Source organism: Bubalus kerabau, chromosome 11, assembly GCF_029407905.1.
Source record: "Bubalus kerabau isolate K-KA32 ecotype Philippines breed swamp buffalo chromosome 11, PCC_UOA_SB_1v2, whole genome shotgun sequence".
In the NCBI taxonomy this organism is placed as follows: domain Eukaryota; kingdom Metazoa; phylum Chordata; class Mammalia; order Artiodactyla; family Bovidae; genus Bubalus; species Bubalus kerabau.
The window spans coordinates 102895543-102915387 of record NC_073634.1 but is presented as its reverse complement, the minus strand read 5'-3'; the positions used below and the strand labels follow the sequence as shown (position 1 = coordinate 102915387).

Sequence of the window (19845 nt, the reverse complement as noted above, 5' to 3'; positions counted from 1 at the left end):
AGGCAGATTCTTCACCTGCTGAGTCATCGAGAAGCCCCCTAGCAAAGCAAGCCACATTGGTAAAACTAAAGTGATAAGATCACTGCCTTTGCCAAGGTCCCACCGCACATCTAGGGGAGGGGGCTGTGGGGAGGGGAGGACACAGCTGGGTGAGGATTTTGAAGCAAGAAATTCAAAGGGCTCACAATCTGTTGATCATCACTGAAGAGCTGACGGATCTTTTGAGAAGTTCCTGTAATGAACAATCAAACCGTTTGCCTGGGAATTTCCTGGAAAACTAAAGTGATACTAAAAGACAGTAGAAGAGTACGCTAGTTTCCTATGGCTCCTGTGATAAATTACCTGAAATTTAGTGGCATAAAACAACACACATGTGTTATCTCCCAGTCTGGAGGCCAAAGGCCCAAAATCAATCTCTGTAGGCTACAGTTACGATATCCACAAGGCTGGTTCCTCCTAGAAGCTCCGGGGGAGAATTCTTCTCCCAGTCTTGTCCAGCTCCTAAAGGCTGCATTCTCTGGCTCATCTTCCCTTCACCTTTGAGGCTAGCAGTGGAGTATCTTCTCTCCTCTGACCTCTGCTTCTGTCTTCACAGCTTTCTCCCCTAATTCTATGGCCTCTCTTTTAGGAGGACACTTCTTTTTATTGATTTATTTTCATTTATGGCTGTGCTGAGTCTTCACTGTTGAGCAGGCTTTTCTCGAGCTGGGGCTCCTCTCTAGTTGCAGTGTGTGGGCTTCTCTTCTTGGGGAGCACAGGCTCTGGAGCACAGGCTCAGTAGTTGTGGGGGTATGGGCTTAGTTGCTCCACAGCATGTGGGATCTTCCTGAATGAGGGATCCAACCCATGTCTCTTGCATTGGCAGGTGGGTTCTTTATCACTGAGCCACCAGGGAAGCACAGGAGGACTCTTCTGATTTAACTGGATTCACGGAGAATCCAGGAAAATCTCCCCATTTTAGGACCTTATCTTAATCCCTGCAAAGCCCCTTGGCCATATTCTCTAACATACACACCCGCTCTGAGGATGGAGATTGGACATCATTGGGAGTGGGGAGAGGTGGGGAGGGGCACACTATTCAACAAAGTCATAGTAGTGTCCTTAGGGCTGTGGTTCAAGTGTCCAGGCTGAACGTGGGAGCAGAGAGTTCGGATCTCAAGCCCACTCCCTGCCGTGACCCTCAGGGAAGCCCGGGTTAGTGAATCTACCACCCCGTGGAGGTCGGGCAGGCTCCTGGCTTTGTTGCACCCCCTGGCAGGCAGGCAGGGCCACACAACCCTCCAATTCCTAGATCGAGGAAACAGACTAGAAAGCGTTTAAGGATATGCCCTGGAGGGGTGGGGCGGGGCTAGAGGCCCAGTAGGGACACCCCTCATCCACAAACCCCCTACGGTGACTCTGCTTCTTCCAAAACCCGAGAGCCGAAGTTGCTGCCTTTGGCTGGGAGTGAGCGGGTGCAGAGTACAGACAAGTCTCCCTGCGCTCTCCCCGCCCCTCCTTGCTCCCGGAGACACTCGCGCCCGAGCTCTCTGCCCGCGCTCTCTTCCCCTAGCTGCCGCCGCCGCCGCCGCCACCGAGATGCTGCCCTCCGGCCTGGAGCTGATGAACGGCCGGGTGCTCCCCGCCTTCCTGCTCTGCAGCGCGCTGCTGGTCATCAAAATGTACGTGATGGCCGTCATCACCGGCCAAGTGAGGCTGCGGAAGAAGGTAGGGGCGGCTCTCGGGGACCCCCAGTCCCGCGTGCGTGCGCTCACGTCTCCCGCAGCCGCCGGGAAGGCTGGAGTCGGGGACCTGGCCCCCGGAGTGTGCGGGAGCGGGCTGGGAGCGACCTTCCCCTCCCAGCCCTGTGGGATGGCTCCTCTGTGGCCCGCACGTCCTGGTCCCCTGGTTGTTTTGTTTTCATCCGAATTTGCACGTTCTCCTTGCGCAGGGGCCGTGCTCACCTCGGTAGCGCTCCCGTCTCAGTATTGGCGCCGCCTAAGCGAGCACTGGCCTGGTGTTTTAAGAGCGTTTTACCCGCTTGCTGTGTCCCAGGTAAGTTCTCGGTACAGCCAGATTCCCGAGTCCCACTTGAGCTTGCAGTGGGGCTCAGCCTCCCTCTGACCCTGAGGTTTCCCGCACCGGAGAGCTGATATATGGGTGGGGTGGAAACCGACCCAACAGGAGCCCCGCGAAACCTTTCAGCGGAAATTCCCGACTGGCCCCCGGCGAGGTCGCTCCCAAACCCACCGCAGCCTTCGCACGGCAGATCTCGGGCCAGGCTCCCCTGGAGTTCGAGAGGAATTTCCCCCACCGATCAGAGTCCCGGAGCCAAAACAACAATAAATATTGACGCCAAGATCTGAGCCGGTGTGGGGTGAGGCGGGGCTCGAGGAGCCACGGGGCGGGAGGGCTGGTTCCAGCCAGAGCCGGCGGAAACCTTCCGGCCAAGCTCGCCAGCCATCCTGAGCGCCACGAGGGATAGCTGATTATCCACCAGGTATTTCAGAGAGGAGATGTCCCCGGCCCTGCCCCTTTGCCCAGCTCAAAGGCAAGTCGAGGCTGGATCGGACATCATCCTGAAGGTGCACGGTGGAGAGGGGGTGGTCTTGCTCAGCCCGGAGTCTCAAGAGGTACAGACGGGACACAAAGCAGGTCAGCTTCCCAGGTGAAGAAACTCCTGGAGCAGAGAGAGACACGCTGCTCATCCTGACCTCTCCCTGCCCTGTACCCACCCCACACGCGGGGAAAGCCTCACGGAGTCTTTCTCACAGACTAACTGGGTCCTTCTTGGAGTGAGCGTTAATCCCCATCGTGGTGGGGAGGAGGGGGCAGTATTCAACTTCTGATCCACACCAGAAACCTGGGCTCCGGCAGATGATGTTACCTGTGACGGCAGGGTTTGGATCCAGGTGCCCAGCTCCGGAGCCCACACCCTGCCATGGGGGGAATGGCATTGTCCCAGGGCCATGCTGCGCCCAGAGCTTTCTTTTCACGTGGATTAGGAAAGGAAGAGTCAAACCTGTTGGGGTGCCTTTCTGTCGGGTCAGTAGGGTGCGGCAGAAGGAAACCTCCACTCTGGGCTGTCCCTGGGTTCTCCCAACCCTGTGAATTTCCCTCTCATTCCTGCTCCCTGCATTCAGGCAGCCAGGGAGGAGCTGGGGGAAACCTCCCGTGGGGAGGTGACTCGGGGATGCTCTGGCTCCTCCACCCATTAGCCTGGGGACCGTGGGCAAGTCTGAGAGCTTGATTTCCTTATTTGTAAACTTCAGGGTAGTTATGCAGGAGAGTTCAGCGCCTGGCACTGAGCAAATGCCCCCACCATTGTTAGTCTTCATTACTTATTAACAATTGGAATTAACATGACCGGACATAGGTTTCTTGGGGGGGGTGGTACATGCCAAGGCCTGCCCACCCTGCTCCCCGGTCCCTGCTGGAGGCAGTGCTTCTGCTTCCAATGCCTGCACTGCCGTGGCTCCTGGCCTGGCCAACGTGTATTCATGCTGTCTTCAGGGGTGAGCAGCCTCGTGTTCTGTGGGCACCTAGGACAGCTGCCCACTGAATGCAAAGACCCCGTGAAAGGTGTCACAGGCCCACGGACTGCGTGCAGGGCCATCAGAATCAGTGATTCTGTGACTTAAGGGCCAGCAAAGAGGAGTTCCTGTTGTGGGGGCTCCTGATCATGACAGACACTGCATTCACCTCCAGGGTGAAGAGGGCCAGACCCATCGGACAGGATGGGGAGAAAAAAAGCAAGCACTTGGGGACAAACTACGGGCTCCCCTGCTGGCTCAGATGGTAAAGAATCTGCTGGCAACGCAGGAGACCTGGGTTTGATCCCTGGGTCACGAAGATCCCCTGGAGAAGGGAATGGCAACCCACTCCAGTATTCTTGCCTGGGAAATCCCATGGACAGAGGAGCCTGGTGGGCTGCAGTCCGTGGAGCTGCAAAGTGTTGGACACGACTGAGTAACTAACATGCTGGGGACAGATACTGGAAGCAGCAGGGCCCGTCACTGGATGAGCGATGCAGAAGGCACGCTGCAGAGATTCGAGTCTGTTGAGGGGCTGGTGGGGCGGGCTGGCTGCACACGCGCAGGCAACGGTGCAGCAGGAGCGATAGGCGTGGACTTCAACGACCTGAGTGTAACTTCGGGTCCCTGCTTTGCAGTAACAATTCCTCAAGCTCCCTCCTGGTGCCAGGCATCATGCCATGGCATCTCCATTTACCTTCCTTGCTGTTCGTGTGGTAGGTGATCTCAGTGTGATCTGGAGTTCACAGACGAGGAAGCTGAGACCCAGGGAAGTTCAGATACCTGCAGTTGGTTCCCGTGGGGCTGGGTTTCTCACTGGGGCCTGTGGAGTCTCTTTCACTGGTGTCAGTTCAAAGTCTAAATTCTTAGGATGCCTCTAGGACCCCTACAACTTGATCTCGGAACTCTGTCCCTTGCTTGTCACTGCTCCAGCCATGCTGGTTTTTTACCCTTCACACATGTTCTTCCGACCCCAGGGCCTTTGCACATGCTGTTCCTGATGCCTTAAATGCTGTTTCTATAACCTCCCATTTTCTGGTTAATGTTGCTGCATCCTTCAAGTCTCAGCTTTACTGTCACTGCCTCAGAGAAGCCTTCTCTGATTCCCAAACTTGGCCGGATCTCCCATGAACATTCTCAAAGCTAACCCTGTCTTCTTTTTCCTTACTCTGACCACCTGAATCTTTTCTGGTTCATTGGCAAATCCCTCATTACACCGTGAGCTTCCCAAGAACAGGGATAAGGGAGCCTTTTTCTCACTCTTTTCACGCTGCTATATAAAAAAATACCAAGACTGGGTGGCCTAGCAACAACAAAAGTTTATTTCTCACAGTTTTAGAGACTGGAAAGTCCAAGGTCAGGGCACCAGCAGGTTCAGTGTCTGGTGAGGGCCCACTTACTGGTTCATAAATGGTGGTCTTTTCGCTGTGTCCTCATACTGCAAAGGGCTAAGGGAGCTCTCTGGAGTCTCTTTTATGAATGTTGATCTCATTCAAGAGAGCTCCACCCTCGTGACCTCATCACCTCCCAAAGGCCCCACCTCCCAACACCATCACACCGGGAGTTAGGTTTTAACACGGGAAATCTGCAGCGACACGAGCATTTAGTTCATAGCAGCCTTGTTCATGATGAGTCGCCAGCGCTCATGGACGCTGCTGAATGGACTGCATCGCCACAGACCTAGTCCACTGGGCTGTCCATCTCATGAACAGTAATTCTCAGCTGATGTATTCCAGGCTTTTGCCAACCCTGAGGACGCTCAGAGACACGGAGGCCTCCAGTATTGCCGGAACGACCCAGATGTGGAACGCTGCCTCAGGCAAGTACCCTTGGCCCTTGGCCAGATCACAGCCTGCCCTTTCAGACCCTCTTCTGAACATGGGGTGCTTGGAGGATACCCAGGGGCCAAGATCTTCTGCCTTCTGAATCCTCTTAAACAGTTTTCATTTATTCATTGATTTCATTTCTAGTTAAGTATTAGTTAAGAAAAGAAAAGTTAGGGAAAGAATTGTAGTATGTCCTCATGGCTCAGGATGACAGAGTTAGAAAAGGTTATTCAGTGCGAATTCATTCAGGCTGTCTGTAACCTCTGACCTGAAGAATCTGCTCTCCAGGGACTCATGGTGTTACCTGTGTCTTATGCATCTTCTTGGAGAAACTTCTCCTGCATTTACAACACACATGCTGTGCTTTTTCCTCTGTATCCCCAAAGGATCACCCTTTACCCATTGATTTATACGGTGGGTTTTTTTTAATGTAACAACAGAAATTGTTTCATATCAGCCTATATAGGGGCCTTGTTCATTACATCGGTGCCATAGTATTTATGCCATTTCTCTGTTGAATGGATGGTCCGTAGTCGATCCAACCTCTTCCCCTCTGATGGCATTTAGGCTAAGTCTTTCTCTGTTATGAACAGAGCGCATCCAAACTTCTTTCCTTTGCCTTCGTGTGTACATGTGAACAAACCTGCAGGATGCAATCAAATGGTAAGAAATACTCTCTAATGGTACCTAAGTCCACTCCCACCACTCGTGTGTGACATGTGTCTCTATGCTCCTGCCAACTCAGTGGATCCATCTTTGGCTGGAATCCCTGTCAACATGACGGGTGAAAATGTATGTCCCCTTTCACTTTTACGTTGCGTTTTTTTCTCCCTGCCTTTCTTTTTTGGCTGCGCTGGGTCTTTGTTGCTGCACGTGGGCTTTCTCTAGTTTTGGCTAACCACAGGACCACCAGGGAAGCCCCTTTACTTTGCATTTCCTAGTGAAGTTGAGCATCTTTTCGTAGGCTTAGCTTTCCCCAGTCAATCCAAAAGTTTTTTCTTATAGAGATCAGAACTATTCATTGTAGTTTGGGAATATTGAAAATGTGTAGAGGATAAGGGGGAAAACCACTCACAATTCCAGTCACTGTTGACATGTTCTTCTATCTCCTCTTTGCCATCTGTCTAAGTAGTTTCCATAGCATACGGTATGCACAGTACACCTAATTTGGGGTTCTGCGTTTTTTTCAGATAACGTTACTTCATGAACACTTTCCATGTCAGTAAATACTACTCAAAAAGTGATTCTTAAAAAAGAGCTGTGTAGGGAGTTCCCTGGTGGTCTAATGGTTAGGACTTAGTGGTTTCACTGCTGTGGGCTGGGTTCAATTCCTGGTCAGGGAGCTGAGATTCCACCAGCCTCATGGTGCGTCCAAGAAAAGAAAGGGGCTGTGTAAAATTCCATCAGGTGTTAATTTCACATCGCTGGTCTCAGTGGGTATTTTGGCAGTTTCCTCTGCTGTTTTACACCAACAGGCTGGAGAACCAGGAGGAGGCCCTCCCCAGGGATGGGGATTGTCAGTGGAGTGGAATGGGGATGGGAAGGATGGGCAGCTTAGACAGGAGGGAGACGGGGACAAACCCTCACATGGTTCTTATCATGTTCCCATGAGTCACAGGCAGAAATGGGTGGGACAAACCAGTAAAAATAGTAGAGATTCTTTTACTGAAAGAAAGTCAGTGGGGTTTTTCCTTACATTTTTCTTGGCCATTGAAAATGACACGTGTACTTGCTTTTTTTTAAAGTTACAGAAATGCATAATATAGAAAGTGAGATTCATTGCTATTTCACCCTTTCTAATGTAACTATGGGCTTCCCTGGTGGCTCAGTGGTAAAGAATCCACCTGCAATGCAGGAGACACGAGTTCAGTCCCTGGGCTGGGAAGATCCCCTGGAGAAGGAAATGGCAACCCACTCCAGTACTCTTGCCTGGAAAATCCCATGGACTGAGGACCCTGGAGGGGCTACAGTCCATTGGGTCGCAGAAGAGTTGGATAAAAGAGTTGGATACAACTTAGCAACAACAACAACGTAACTATAGGATACAGTCCTTCATATGAGTTCCATCCATCTGTCCGTCCATCTGTTTGTTCATTCCACATTTAATGAGCACTTCCTAAGCGTTGGGGGCTTCCCTGGTAGCTCAGCTGGTAAAGAATCTGCCCACAATTTGGGAGACGTGAGTTCGAACTCTGGGTTGGGAAGACCCCCTGGAGAAGGGAAAGGCTACCCACTCCAGTATTCTGGCCTGGAGAATTCCATGGGCTGTATAGTCCATGGGGTCACAATGAGTCAGACACGACTGAGCGACTTTCACTTCACTTCCTAAGTGTTACGTACTGTGCTAAGCACTAGTTGTACTTCGGTGAACAAAAGCCTGACCCATCACGATAATCCATATGTGACCCTCACGCCACCTGGTTATGGGGGAGGGAGTGATTAGTAGCATGGACAGCAGGCTGCCAAGACTGTGTATACCCCGAGCCAGCTCAGAACATCCACCCAGAGGAGTGTTTGTCTTCTCCCAGGGTGTGAGAGCTCTGCGTAGCCAAGCTTACTTGTGGCACAGGAGTAGTTACACAGGTTCCAGAGTGCTTTATTTCTACTGGCTGTAACCATGCCAGGGAGAGACCACACACCTGCCTGGTGCCAAGACACCGCCAACCCCCCACCCCCACACACACAATTTAATTTTTCTTTCTAAACAAAAGGACCCATTATCTACAGTTGTTGTTTAGTCACTAAGTCATGTCTGACTGTAGCCCACCAGGCTCCTCCGTCCATGGGATTTTCCAGGCAAGAATACTGGAGTAGGTTGCCATTTCCTTCTCCAGGGGATCTTCCTGGCCCAGGGAACAAACTCGTGTCTCCTGCATTGCAGGTGGATTCTTTACCACTTGAGCTACCAGAGAAGCCCCTATTGTCTACTGTACGAATGCTCAAATGGCTGAAAGTCAGCTCAGCACTTTTTGAGCACCTCTTATCTAATAATGCTTTTTATAATTCTGTGAGTGTTTATTGAGGACCTTCCATGGACTGGTATTTACTGAGACTTACTATGCCAGACCTGGGGGCTCCTGGGCCCCCAGGGCTCCTCCTCCTGACTTCACAAAACATCATGAAACCTCAAGGGTACAGAGAACCACACATCCTGCCATCTGCTACCAGAGAACTGGCTGGAACCTGATGGGAGATGCCCTGGAAGCAAACGTGAGTTAAATATTAGACCAGGGCTTTTAGTGCAGCCAGGGCCACCTTCTACACAAACAGGAAAACACTTAGGCCCTGGTTCTTAGAGCACAGATCTGCCTTGTGGATGAATGTAGGCTGGAGCCCAAACGTGAACCCCACTCTGGGGGAAGTCGGAAAACAGATTTCAAGGAAAGTTTTGAAACCCAGGCTCATCCTTTTAGTGATTCCCTATTAAGTTTCTCCAGTTTTCCTGGTAGCTGAGCTGGTAAAGAATCCACCTGCAATCCAGGAGAGTCCAGTTCGTTTCCTGGGTTGGGAAGCTCCCCCTGGAGAAGGGATAGACTACCCACTCCAGTATTCTTGAGCTTCCCTAGTGGCTCAGATAGTAGAGAATCTGCCTGCAATGCAGGAGACCGGGGTTCGATCCCTGGGTCAGGAAGATCCCCTGGAGAAGGGATAGGCTACCCACTCCAGTATTCTTGGGCTTCCCTGGTGGCTCAGATGGTAAAGAATCCACCTGCAATGTGGGAGACCTGGGTTGGATCCCTGGGTTGGGAAGATCCCCTGGAGGAGGGCATGGCAACCCACTCCAGTATTCATGCCTAGAGCATCCCATGAACAGAGGAGCCTGGCAGGCTACAGTCCATGGGGTCGAAAAAAGTTGGATATGACTGAAAGACTAACACTTTCACTTTTCATTGAAGTCTGGCAATGTGTCTTTTGACCAAATTCTGAGTTTATGTGAATGCAACTGCTGTGGGTGGGTAGGGCAGGGGGCTCTCTAAGTGGTTTCGAGAAAACAAGACAATAAGCACCTGACCCAAACTTTGGGATAGTTCTGATTATCTGGAGTGTATAGACGTCATCTGAGTGAACTGGTTTGTCAGGAGATTGGGTCCCGACATCTCTGCATTAGAAGTCCCTTAAGACACCACCCAGCACATTATTTGTGGATGGTGGACAGAGGCCCAGAGACAGAGAGACTTGGCCAAGGCCAGGTGTCTAATGAGCACCCAGCGAGCTGCAGGCCTCGCACACTTCCTCCCCCCACCCCCGTGCCATAAAAGGTTTTTTATTAATTTGGTCTGCCCGTCTGAGGGCGATTGGGAGTCTGGCAAAACCAAGAGGGGAACAGGGCTGGCGATGGTGATGATGACAAAGAGGGAGACAGCTAAATCAGGGCAAAGCTACTCCGTGCCAGGGGGCCTCCCTGGTGGCTCAGTGGTAAAGAATCCCCCTGCCAATGCAGGAGACACAGGTTGGATCTCTGGATCGGGAAGATCCCCTGGAGAAGGACATGGCAATCCATTCCAGGATTCTCTCCTGGGAAATCCCATGGACAGAGGAGCGTGGCGGGCTACAGTCCACGGGGTAACAAAAGAGTTGAACATGCCTGAGTGACTGAACAGCAACAAGCTCAGTGCCAGGCAGGGTTCTAAGCACTTAATAGGGACCAACTCAGTCCACTTCGCAGTAACCTTCCAAGGGCGGAACTAGTAGCTATAGAGGAGGAAGCTGGTCTGCCAAGGCCACATCGCTCGTGATGGATAAGCTGCCATTGAGCCCAGGCCGTCAGATATGGGCTCTGCCCTCCTTGCAAGGATGCAGTTTAACTCTATTTTATATCTCCTTTAAAACTAAGCAGTCTTTACCTTGTATCAAACCTGACTTCCAAGAAATCATCTGTGTGGATAGAGAGCGGGCCTGACATAAAAGGAGAGAGCTGGCTGGCTGGCTGCCAGCTGCCGTCCCTGCCCAGGAGGGGCGGGGCAGGGCGGAGAGGGGGATGGGCCCTCTCCCCACCCCGTCACCTGATGCAGTAAAGTGCAGCTTGTGTTTCGATGTCTGGTGAGGGGAAGGGGCCGGCCTGATGCTGCAGGAGGCCATGCAAGTCCAAAGCAGGAAACTGCTTTGAGCGACCTTCACCTTAAAAAAAGTGGTTGTTATTGGAATGACACGTTTTTGCCCAAGCATCTGTCTGGTACGTGACTCTCTCCATGTCTCTCTGCTCAGATCCTGAGGTGGGAGGAGGGCGTGAGTTACCTTGCCTCATCCAGCTGATTTCCCCACGTCTCCTCCATCCTTACCACTTGTGGCTTCGCCAGGGCCCTGCTGTGGTATTCATTGTACCAGAGGGAGGAGGATGGGAGGCTGGGGACCCCAGGGGCTGAAGGTCAGAGCTGAGGGGCTTTATCAGCTCCCAGATGCCTCTGCTCCCTCGAAGGTGACCCCCTGAATCCTCTAGTCCCAAATGCGGGGGCCAAGAGGTGGGGCCGCTCCTCCCATCCTTATGCCTCCTCCCCACCCTGTGTCCCCTGATTTTGTTTTCTCACCTGTGCTTGGGGTTTGGCCAAGGATCCTCTCAACAGCTTTCTGAGAAGTGACTCACTCTTAAAGTGTAAATACCTCTTTTAAGGAGAAGTGTCTGAATGAATGGGTATCATATGCTAGTTATGCGTTTCCTGAAACTTTCCCAGAAACGTCCAGGATGACAAAAATACTCCCGGCTGGCACCATCTCGTGAGTCACCTGTGAGAGGCAGACCATATTCTGGGACATACAGGCTTCACATGAAATAGGTTCTCCGAGGTGTGCATGGGGAGGTTGTTGCTGCACAGCTCTTTCTCCATAGCATGGGATGATTTTAGAGCCGCAGTTGCTGCCTCTTCCCAGATAACATAAGGGACTTGCTCGATTGATTAAGGAACTGGAGTGGCCCCCATCCTCAGTTTCCCTCCCACTTTGTCCCTGAAGCCAAGACCCAGCCGGCTTCTTTCACGTGGATGTCCAGCAGTATTTCCCCCAGCTGGTGAGACCGGCCCTGCTATAGACTTGTGTTCCCTGGGGCTGGGTTCCAAGGTCGGGCTCTGTGAGATAAGGAGAAGGAAGACTCTTGTTTGGTCCAGGATATGGGGACAGAGACTCCAACTGCTGTGTCCCAAGTTTGACCTAAGAAAGATCCAGGCCCTGATGGGTTTATGGGAGCTTTTGTACATCCAGATTGAATTCCAGACCCTTTACCCTGCTTCTTGAGGGCTTTCTCCCCCGCTTATCTTGATCCTGCCTCACTCCCTCTTATGACCACATTCCAGACACGTGTGGAATGCTCACTTACTAAGCCTTGAACACACTCTGACCATTCCCACCTCAGGGCCTTTGCACATGTCCATCCTTCTCCCAGGAGAGTTCATTCCTGCACAGATGGCCCCTCATTTTTCAGGCTTTACCAAAATGTCTCTTTCCCTGACCACACCCACCCTAATGGGTGCAGAGACCCCTGTAGCCCTGGGTTGCGGAGTGCTCCTCTTCCCCACCCTGCCCAATTCCGAGCATCCACATACCATGGCGCTTGGCTGAGACTCTCCTTGCAAGAGTGGGATGGAAGAGCAGGACCACAGCAGGTCCCCACTTAGGGGCTGTTGGGCTGGGCCTGGCTTGCTGGTGCAACCTTGGTGAAACCTTCCCGCTGAAAGGCTTGAAGAAGGGGCTTCGCTTCCAGCAGCATCTCCATGCCTCACACATGTGGCCTTTCCTCAGGGGGAGGTCATGGCTCGGGCACTGTGTTCCTGTTTATCTGCGCCTCCAACATGCCATCTCTGGCTTCGGTCTCTTGCTCAGTCTCTAATTTATGGGACTCGACCTCCCTCCGCAGAGGAAGCTGCCCATTAGCAGGAGTCATGGAAAATGTAAACCAACTCTTAGCAGAAGAGGATGAGTTTTCTTTGTTGGTCATTTTTTTGGCCGGGTTATACACAGCCACCCCCACGCTCACTCCCATCACCATGCATACACACACTTGATCATTTTAAAGAAAGAAGCAGGGTAGCACAGAGGAAACAGCATCACTACTGCCCAGCGATTGGCTGGCTCCGTGAGTGGAAGTTGTTACTGTTATTCCTGAATCCCTGAGAGGAGGAAGGGGTTTGCTTAGATTTAGGGGCAGAAGAAGACAGAGCCAGGCGTGGATGTCAGACGTGTGCTCTTAGCCCGTCCTACTGGGGAGGGTCCAGGAACCTGCATTCAGAAGGAAGCGGCCTCAGAAAAGCCCTGCCTTGGGGAGGTACCCAGCATGGGCTGGGGAGTTCCCTGGTAGTCTAGGGGTTAGGATTCAGCACTTTCACCACTGTGTCCTGGGTTCAATTCCTGGTCAGGGAACTGAGATCCCATAAGCCACGTGGTACAGCCAAAATTGAAAAAAAAAAAAAAAAATCAAGGGCTGGAGGCAGACCTAGGCCCTGCCCCAGCTTTCACGCAACCCCACTGAGCCCCACTTTTCCCTGCTGGTGTCCAAGGCCAGAGGGGAGGATGGGGGAGACCATGGCAGGTGCTGGGTCCTGGCGGGCCCTGGGGCTTGGTAGCAGAACCCAAGTGGCAGCCCTTCGTGGCTCCCAGGCCATTAACAGGGCTTCGCTTCCTGAGCTGCTCGCAGGCACCAGCTTGGAGTCACGGTCCCCCTCTGCCTCTGGGTTACCTCCTTGCCCGGCCGCGATGGACGTCAGTCTGGTATGCCAGAGATGAACCCCAGGGGCGCAGGGCCTTTGTGGGCAGAGGGTCCCAGCACCCAGGATATTCTCAAAGCTTACACCTGGCTGACTGCACCCCTTTGCCTTCTCAGAGCCCACCGGAACGACATGGAGACCATCTACCCCTTCCTGTTCCTGGGCTTTGTCTACTCCTTCCTCGGACCGAACCCCTTCGTCGCCCGGATGCACTTCCTGGTCTTCTTCCTGGGCCGTATGGTACACACCGTGGCATACCTGGGGAAACTGCGGGCACCCACCCGCTCCCTAGCCTATACCCTGGCCCAGCTCCCCTGCGCCTCCATGGCCCTGCAGATTGTCTGGGAGGCAGCCCGCCACCTGTGACCAGCCGTGGACGCCACCTCGGCCGCCAGACTGCTGGCCACGAGCCACCGGGGCTGAACCTGGGGAACCGATGGCCCTTTGAGATTGTGACAGGCCCTGGGGCCGGGTTTCCTGGCGACTGGCTGAGCACGTGATCTTGGGCCCAGGGGGCCTGTGTGTGTTTCTCTGTGTGTCCCCTGGATTCCTGGGTGAAGAGGCTGATTTGGAACTGTTTAGAGACAGACCGTCACGATTGATAGAAAATTCTTCCACTGTAAAAAAACTCCCTCCCTCCCTGCCTCCTCCTCCCCAATGCTGGGAAAAGCAAACAGAGACTCAGTTCAGGTTTCGGAACCTAACGACCTTGTGAATCCAGGGATGTAATAAATGAGGACTTCTCACCTCCACCGCAGAGATTCTGGTTCAGTTGGTCGAGAGGGGAGCCTGGGCATCTGCATTTTTGGAAAGCTCCCTTGAGAGTCCCAGCGATGGCGGGGTCTGGGCACCATTGCCAGTTCTCTCTCCAGGAGGGCCCAGGACAGGCAGGGTGTGAATTTCCCTCAGGATGGGAGTTGAGTGGTTGGGGGTGGGGTTGTGTGCCTTCGTGCCCCGCTGACACTTCCCTGTGTTCCGGCCACATTCCTTGGCTGTACGTTTCTCTCCTTGGCATAGGTGCTGATTGGGAGGGCCCACCAGGAAGGCTGGCCTTCTCTTCCTGAGGCTTTAGTTGCTCCAAAGCACTGTCAATCAAGAATGATCGGCTTTGAAGGACCAACCGCTAGAAGACATGTTCTGGCTCCTTCCGTATTTGTGAGGTTTGAAAACCACTGATGTGCCCCTGGACTCTTGGTCTAAGACTGTGTGGGTTCAGTCATTGATGAAGTGTCTGACCAGCTCAGCTCCTTGGCTGCTGCTTCCTGGCCATCCACTGCTGTCCGGGCTGGCCAAGGATCTGGCTCCCTGGACACTTTTGTGGGTTTGTGTCTGGGGCAAAACATAAACACGCCCAGACTAGGGCGTTACACCACGCAGAATGCAAGCAGACTCCTGGGAGACACCCTCTCCACCTCCTGCCACGGGCAAGGAGGAGGGTCACTCAGCCAGCATTTTGGCAGAGGAGGAAACCAAAGCTCAGAGTGGACTCCCTGCAGTGTGAGATCAGCTCTGAATCCAACTTGTGTCTGGCTCCCAAATCGGCTCTAACCATCGCACCCTCCAGCCTCACTTTCCACAACCACCCCCACCCCCACTCCCAGCACTGCTCCTTTCTTTTAGGATCTGGGGACGCCCCCTCTCACCACCCTGCAGCCCCTGAACTTCTGCCCCGGAGGCTTGCCTAGTAGGGTGCGGGAGGGAGGCGGGCCTCCCTGGGGATCCCAGGCCTCACAAGAATTCTGAGTTAGACCCGCTTCCGGCCGCGCAGGGAGCTGCCAGTGGGTAACACTGTCCCCTGGTGGTGAGATGAGCCTCTGTTCAGGAAAAGGGAAAAAGTGAAAGTCGCTCCGTGGAGTCCGACTCTTGCGACCCCATGGACTATACAGTCCATGGAATTCTCTAGGCCAGAATACTGGAGTGGGTAGCCTATCCCTTCTCCAGCGGATCTTCCCGACCCAGGAATCGAACCGGGGTCTCCTGCATCGCAGGCGGATTCTTTACCAACTGAGCTATCAGGGAAGCCCCCAAATATTTATATTATTATTATCATCAGCTGCGTGGAGTCTTCGTTAAAGTGCATGGGCTTAGTTGTACCACGGCATGTGGGATCTTAGGTCCCCGACCAGGGATCAAACCTGCGTCCCCTGCATTGAAAGCATGGAATCTGAATCACTGGACCGTCCCTTCAAGGGCTGCCACTGTGCACCTGGAAACAGGAAGGCACGGTCCCATATGCAGTGCCTGCTGTCTGCTAAGCAGGGGCTGGGAGTGGTGTTCACAACTTTTTTCCCACTTGAAGCTTAAATGCATCCCAGGAGGGAGGTATTTCTGCTTTTTGATGAGGAAAGCCTCTGAAAGGAACCGTGACTTGTCCAGCATCCCTGAGCTGGGCTAGAACAGAGGCGTGGACCCGGTGTGTGTGCTTGTATTGTAATATTTTCCCTTCTGGGGAAAGGGGCTGAGAAGGCAAAGTGCCCATATGAGACCCGAGGGAGGAGGGCATCCGACACTCACGAGGAACACATGACCCTGGAAATAGGTGAGGAGGGCTGCCCCTCGGAGCTGCGGGGGCTGCAGCCCCTCGTGGCCTGGCCCCTCGGTCGCTGAGCTGCGACAGTGGGGCTGAGGGGACAGCAGGACGTCAGACAGGGATAACTCCAAGCGCTCAGTGCCCTAGTGGGGGGTGGGCAGTGGGAGCCCCAGGAGGGCCTCTAATCCCTGCTGGGGAGGGGCTTCCTGGAGGAGGTGGCAACTCACCTGTGATGGGGGTAAGTCAGGCTGGGGTGTTTTTTTGGTGGGGGGGGAGGGGTTGTCCAATCAGGCTGAGGAAATTGAGATACAAAGACAAGCAGAGCTCAGCCCCCTGAGGTCAATGTCTGGGAAGTGGAGGGGAGGCGTGGGAGGGAGCGTGGGAGGGAAGGGAGGGGAGGAGCTGTGGATGAGGAGGGGAAGGAGGTTAAAGGCGTGAGCGGCAGCGGGGCTCCTTCGAAGCTTTTGAGCCTTGATGTGGGGTTCGGGGCCAAGCTGGGGACAGGCCGGCGTGGGCTTGGGGATCTGGGTTTGTGTCCTAAGAGGGTCTCGGAGAAGGCGTGTGGAGCGAGAGGGCAGTGAAGTGAGGTTGACAGCTGGGCAGTGGCCCTTGGTCCCCAGCTGGCACAAATGGTGCCCGACCGCCCCTCCAGGAGCTGGGGTGGGGTGACCAGGAGAGAGGCGCATGCAGCCCAGCAGCATGGAGGGGCCGCCCCAGGGTGCTGTCCAGGGGCAGCTGGCAGGAGCCAGGTAATTTTTCCAGAACAGACCCAACCCTCCAGGACTGTGGAAGGGCCACGGGCAACCTCCTGGCAGCAGCTGCCCCTGTGCCCGCACACCCAAGCGCACGAAAGCCTGTGTCCGTCTCCTGGGCAGCAGCGGGTGAGACAGGTGAAGCAGGTGGGGGTCTGCTGACCAGTGCTCAGCCCCACCCCGACCCGGCCCCAGGCCATCTGGGCACCAGCGCCAGTTGCCCTCAGGCCCCAGCCTGAGTTCCTCTGACTTCCCTCTCACCCTCCCGTACTCCACCACATGTGAGACCCCCACCTTCCTCCTGACCCTGGGAGGGGTGGGGGCTGGTGGAGCAAAGCAGAAGCCATGCGGAGTGTGGGGCTGTGTGGAGCCTGGGGGCTCTGGAACTGCGGCCCAGGGTGCAGGCAAGGACTTTAGGGCACAGTCCGCGCCTGGAGACACAGGGCTGCCCCTGGTTGGGGCTTGGTGTCTGGGGGGGAATCCTCTCCTCGGCTCTGAGTCAGGTGAAGGCCCCAAGCAGGGCCGGGATGTCACACAGACCCCAGGATCACAGGGCCCTTGGGCTGTGAGTTGAGGCCGTCACCTCAAAATATTGCCAATATGGTTTAATGCGGCAGAACCTTCCCCCGCCCCCCGTCCCAGGACACACCCATTCTGAGAAAGCCCACGCCAGGTGAGGGCTGGTGGGCCCCAACTGGACTCCCCAGTCTTCTAGGAGGCCCCTTGCGGGAACCGCTGGGGCTCCCTCATTTAATGGATTTCGTGGCTCTAGCCTTCAAGAGTATGTGGTATTTGATACGTGGTACTCTAGTCAAGGCTATGGTTTTTCCAGAGGTCATGTATGGATGTGAGAGTTGGACTGTGAAGAAAGCTGAGCGCCAAAGAATTGATGCTTCTGAACTGTGGTGTTGGAGAAGACTCTTGAGAGTCTCTTGGACTGCAAGGAGATCCAACCAGTCCATTCTGAAGGAGATAAGCCCTGGGTGTTCATTGGAAGGACTGATGCTAAAGGTGAAACTCCAGAACTTTGGCCACCTCGTGCGAAGAGTTGACTCATTGGAAAAGACCCTGATGCTGGGAGGGATTGGGGGCAAGAGGAGAAGGGGACGACAGAGGATGAGATGGCTGGATGGTATCACTGACTCGATGGACGTGAGTCTGAGTGAACTCCGGGAGTTGGTGATGGACAGGGAGGCCTGGGGTGCTGCGATTCATGGGGTTGCAAAGAGTTGGACATGACTGAGCGACTGAACTGAACTGAACCCTGGTATGTGAGGGACTTGGAGGAACAGGCCAGGATGAGAGGACAAAGGGGCTGGTTTTCAGCCCTGGAGGCAGGAACAGACCCTGGGGTCCCCCTTGGAAGGTGGAACCCAATCCCCACAGCATTAAGGGCTCCCGGGACTTCTGTGCGTGTCCCAGGAGGCCACTGGCTTCTGGGGCCAGAAGCTTGTGTGTGCCTCTGATGGCTTCTTCCCACTCAGAGGGGGCTGGCAAGCCCCTGCAGCATCTTCCTCCTTCCTTGTCCACCTCTCCCTCTAGAATGTGCACTTCGGGGGAACAGAAATTTGGATCTGTGTCGTTCCCTGTGCACCTGTGTCCCCAGTTCTTGTAAGAGCACCTGGCTTCTAGGGCGTGTCTATTAATGAATGATGTGTAAAATGAATGTGTGTGTGTGTGTGTGTGTGTGTGTGTGTGTGTACACATAGTATAGACATAGGGATTCAGAACTGGCTTTATCCCGGATGGAATTCCACAACAGAAACATGTGGATTGAGGGTGTTTGGCACAGGAGAGATGTCATCGATGTGCCACAGATGTGATGACATCTGTGCTCAGGGGCTCAAAACCTGACCCTTTGGTCATCGTTTGAGATTTTCCTTAATAATACATCTGTACTTCCTCCCAGGGCTTTTGATGGTCCATGCCATGAATTTTAACAGCTCCCTGGCCTTCCATCATCCCCGATACCCTCATCATTTATTTATCTGCCCTTATTGTTGGATAATTGATTTTCTAAGCTGCATCAGCATAAGCAATGCTTTCGTGGGCACCTTCAAACATAAATCTCTGGGCCAATCTATTGTTTTCAGGTATGTCACTAGAAGTAAAATTACTGGGCCAAAAGGCATGCCTGTTTTTAAGGCGTGTATATATTGCTCTCCAAAAAGATGGTTCCAATTTGAATAGGGTTCTAAAAAGAGTTTTGTCAATTTTTAGTACCCAAGTAGGGAAATGCACAAGTGTGCATAGAGACCACCCACAATCCACCTCCCTGAGAAAACAACGGTTCACGCTATGACTTTCCAGATTTTTAAACTATGCTTATTAAATAAACATACAAACTGTATGTAAAATATGTAATATGCATATATTTTATGCATATTAAACACATAATATTTATACTTTATATATTACCTCCCTTCCCCGGAGGTCGTGCTGCGGCCACCCAAGAGACAGTGGTTGCTCTTCTTGATCTCTGTGCCAAGAAGATGTTGAGTAGCTTCATTTTTTTAAAGTTTGAATTATGAAAATAATAAAGCTGTCCTTTCCATTTTCTGAATATAAAATTACAACATTGGATTATTCTGTTTCATACTACACACATCTCCCCAGACATGCGGATGGGCCTGCCGTCTAGAATTTAACTTGCTTTTTTTTAAAAAAAATTATTTATTTTTGGCTGTGCTGGGTCTTCATTGCTGGGTGGACTTTTCTCTAGTTGTGGCAAGCGAGAGTCACTCTCTAGTTGGAGTGAATGGGCTTCTCGTTGCGGTGGCTCCTCTTGTTGTGCAGCCCCGAATCTAGGGCACTCGGGCTCAGCCGTTGTGGGTCCCCCGGCTCTGGAGCACAGTCTCAGCAGTTGTGGTCCCCCGGCTCTGGAACACAGGCTCAGCAGTTGTGGTCCCCCGGCTCTGGAGCACAGGCTTGGCAGTTGTGGTCCCCCGGCTCTGGAGCACAGGCTCAGCAGTTGTGGGTCCCCCGGCTCTGGAGCACAGGCTCGGTAGTTGTGGTCCCCCCGGCTCTGGAGCACAGGCTCGGTAGTTGTGGGTCCCCCGGCTCTGGAGCACAGGCTCGGTAGTTGTGCCACATGGACTTAGTTGCTCTGCAGCATGTGGGATCTTCCCTGACCAGGGATTGAACCTGTGTCTCCTGCGTTGGCAGGTGGATTCTCCACCACTGAGCCTCCAGGGAAGTCCCTTAACTTGCTTTAAAAAAAAAAAAATTGCACTATATTGTAACCCTCCAGGGAATACATTTTCACTGGAGGAGGAGGACTGGGTGGGCAGGATGTTGCTGCAGGGGGAGTGTGGGAGGAGGGGGGCACTGTGGGGAGAAGGGCTGAGTTGTCGGGACTGTCTGAAGAATCTGGAGTAGGAACAAGAGGGGTTTAAGGCTGGACATGGAGAGCAGGGCTGGATGCCAGGACCTCAACACCTGATCTGGGTAATGGGACCTTGTTGGGAGGGTCCTGGGGGGCCCCAGGAGGCTTTAGGCAGGAGAGGGACATGCTCAAGGCTGTCTTTTAGGGCA

General features: G+C 53.5%; 1 protein-coding gene across 2 annotated transcripts; it reads left to right on the top strand.

The window, feature by feature from the left end:
• The first annotated feature begins 1077 nt into the window (after window positions 1-1077).
• PTGES (prostaglandin E synthase) lies at window positions 1078-13781 on the top strand. 2 transcript variants are annotated; one of them, XM_055541380.1, is made up of 4 exons: window positions 1078-1194; window positions 1553-1707; window positions 5249-5331; window positions 13146-13781. In XM_055541380.1, the coding sequence occupies exons 2-4, from the start codon at window positions 1579-1581 to the stop codon at window positions 13393-13395; spliced, it is 462 nt and encodes a 153-aa protein (XP_055397355.1). In that variant the 5' UTR covers window positions 1078-1194; window positions 1553-1578; the 3' UTR covers window positions 13396-13781. The 2 variants fall into 2 exon arrangements, with proteins under 2 accessions (XP_055397355.1, XP_055397354.1); XM_055541379.1 differs by lacking the exons at window positions 1078-1194; window positions 1553-1707 and adding an exon at window positions 1837-2034.
• The last annotated feature ends 6064 nt before the right edge of the window (window positions 13782-19845 follow it).

What these genes read in the sequence shown, in the direction of transcription:
- PTGES (XM_055541379.1), top strand. Translation starts at nt 1,852, where the DNA reads ATGGCTCCTCTGTGGCCCGCACGTCCTGGTCCCCTGGTTGTTTTGTTT. An exon ending in ACCCGCTTGCTGTGTCCCAG is followed by an intron (nt 2,035 to 5,248) that starts GTAAGTTCTCGG and finishes GATGTATTCCAG; the next exon opens with GCTTTTGCCAACCCTGAGGA. An exon ending in GATGTGGAACGCTGCCTCAG is followed by an intron (nt 5,332 to 13,145) that starts GCAAGTACCCTT and finishes TTGCCTTCTCAG; the next exon opens with AGCCCACCGGAACGACATGG.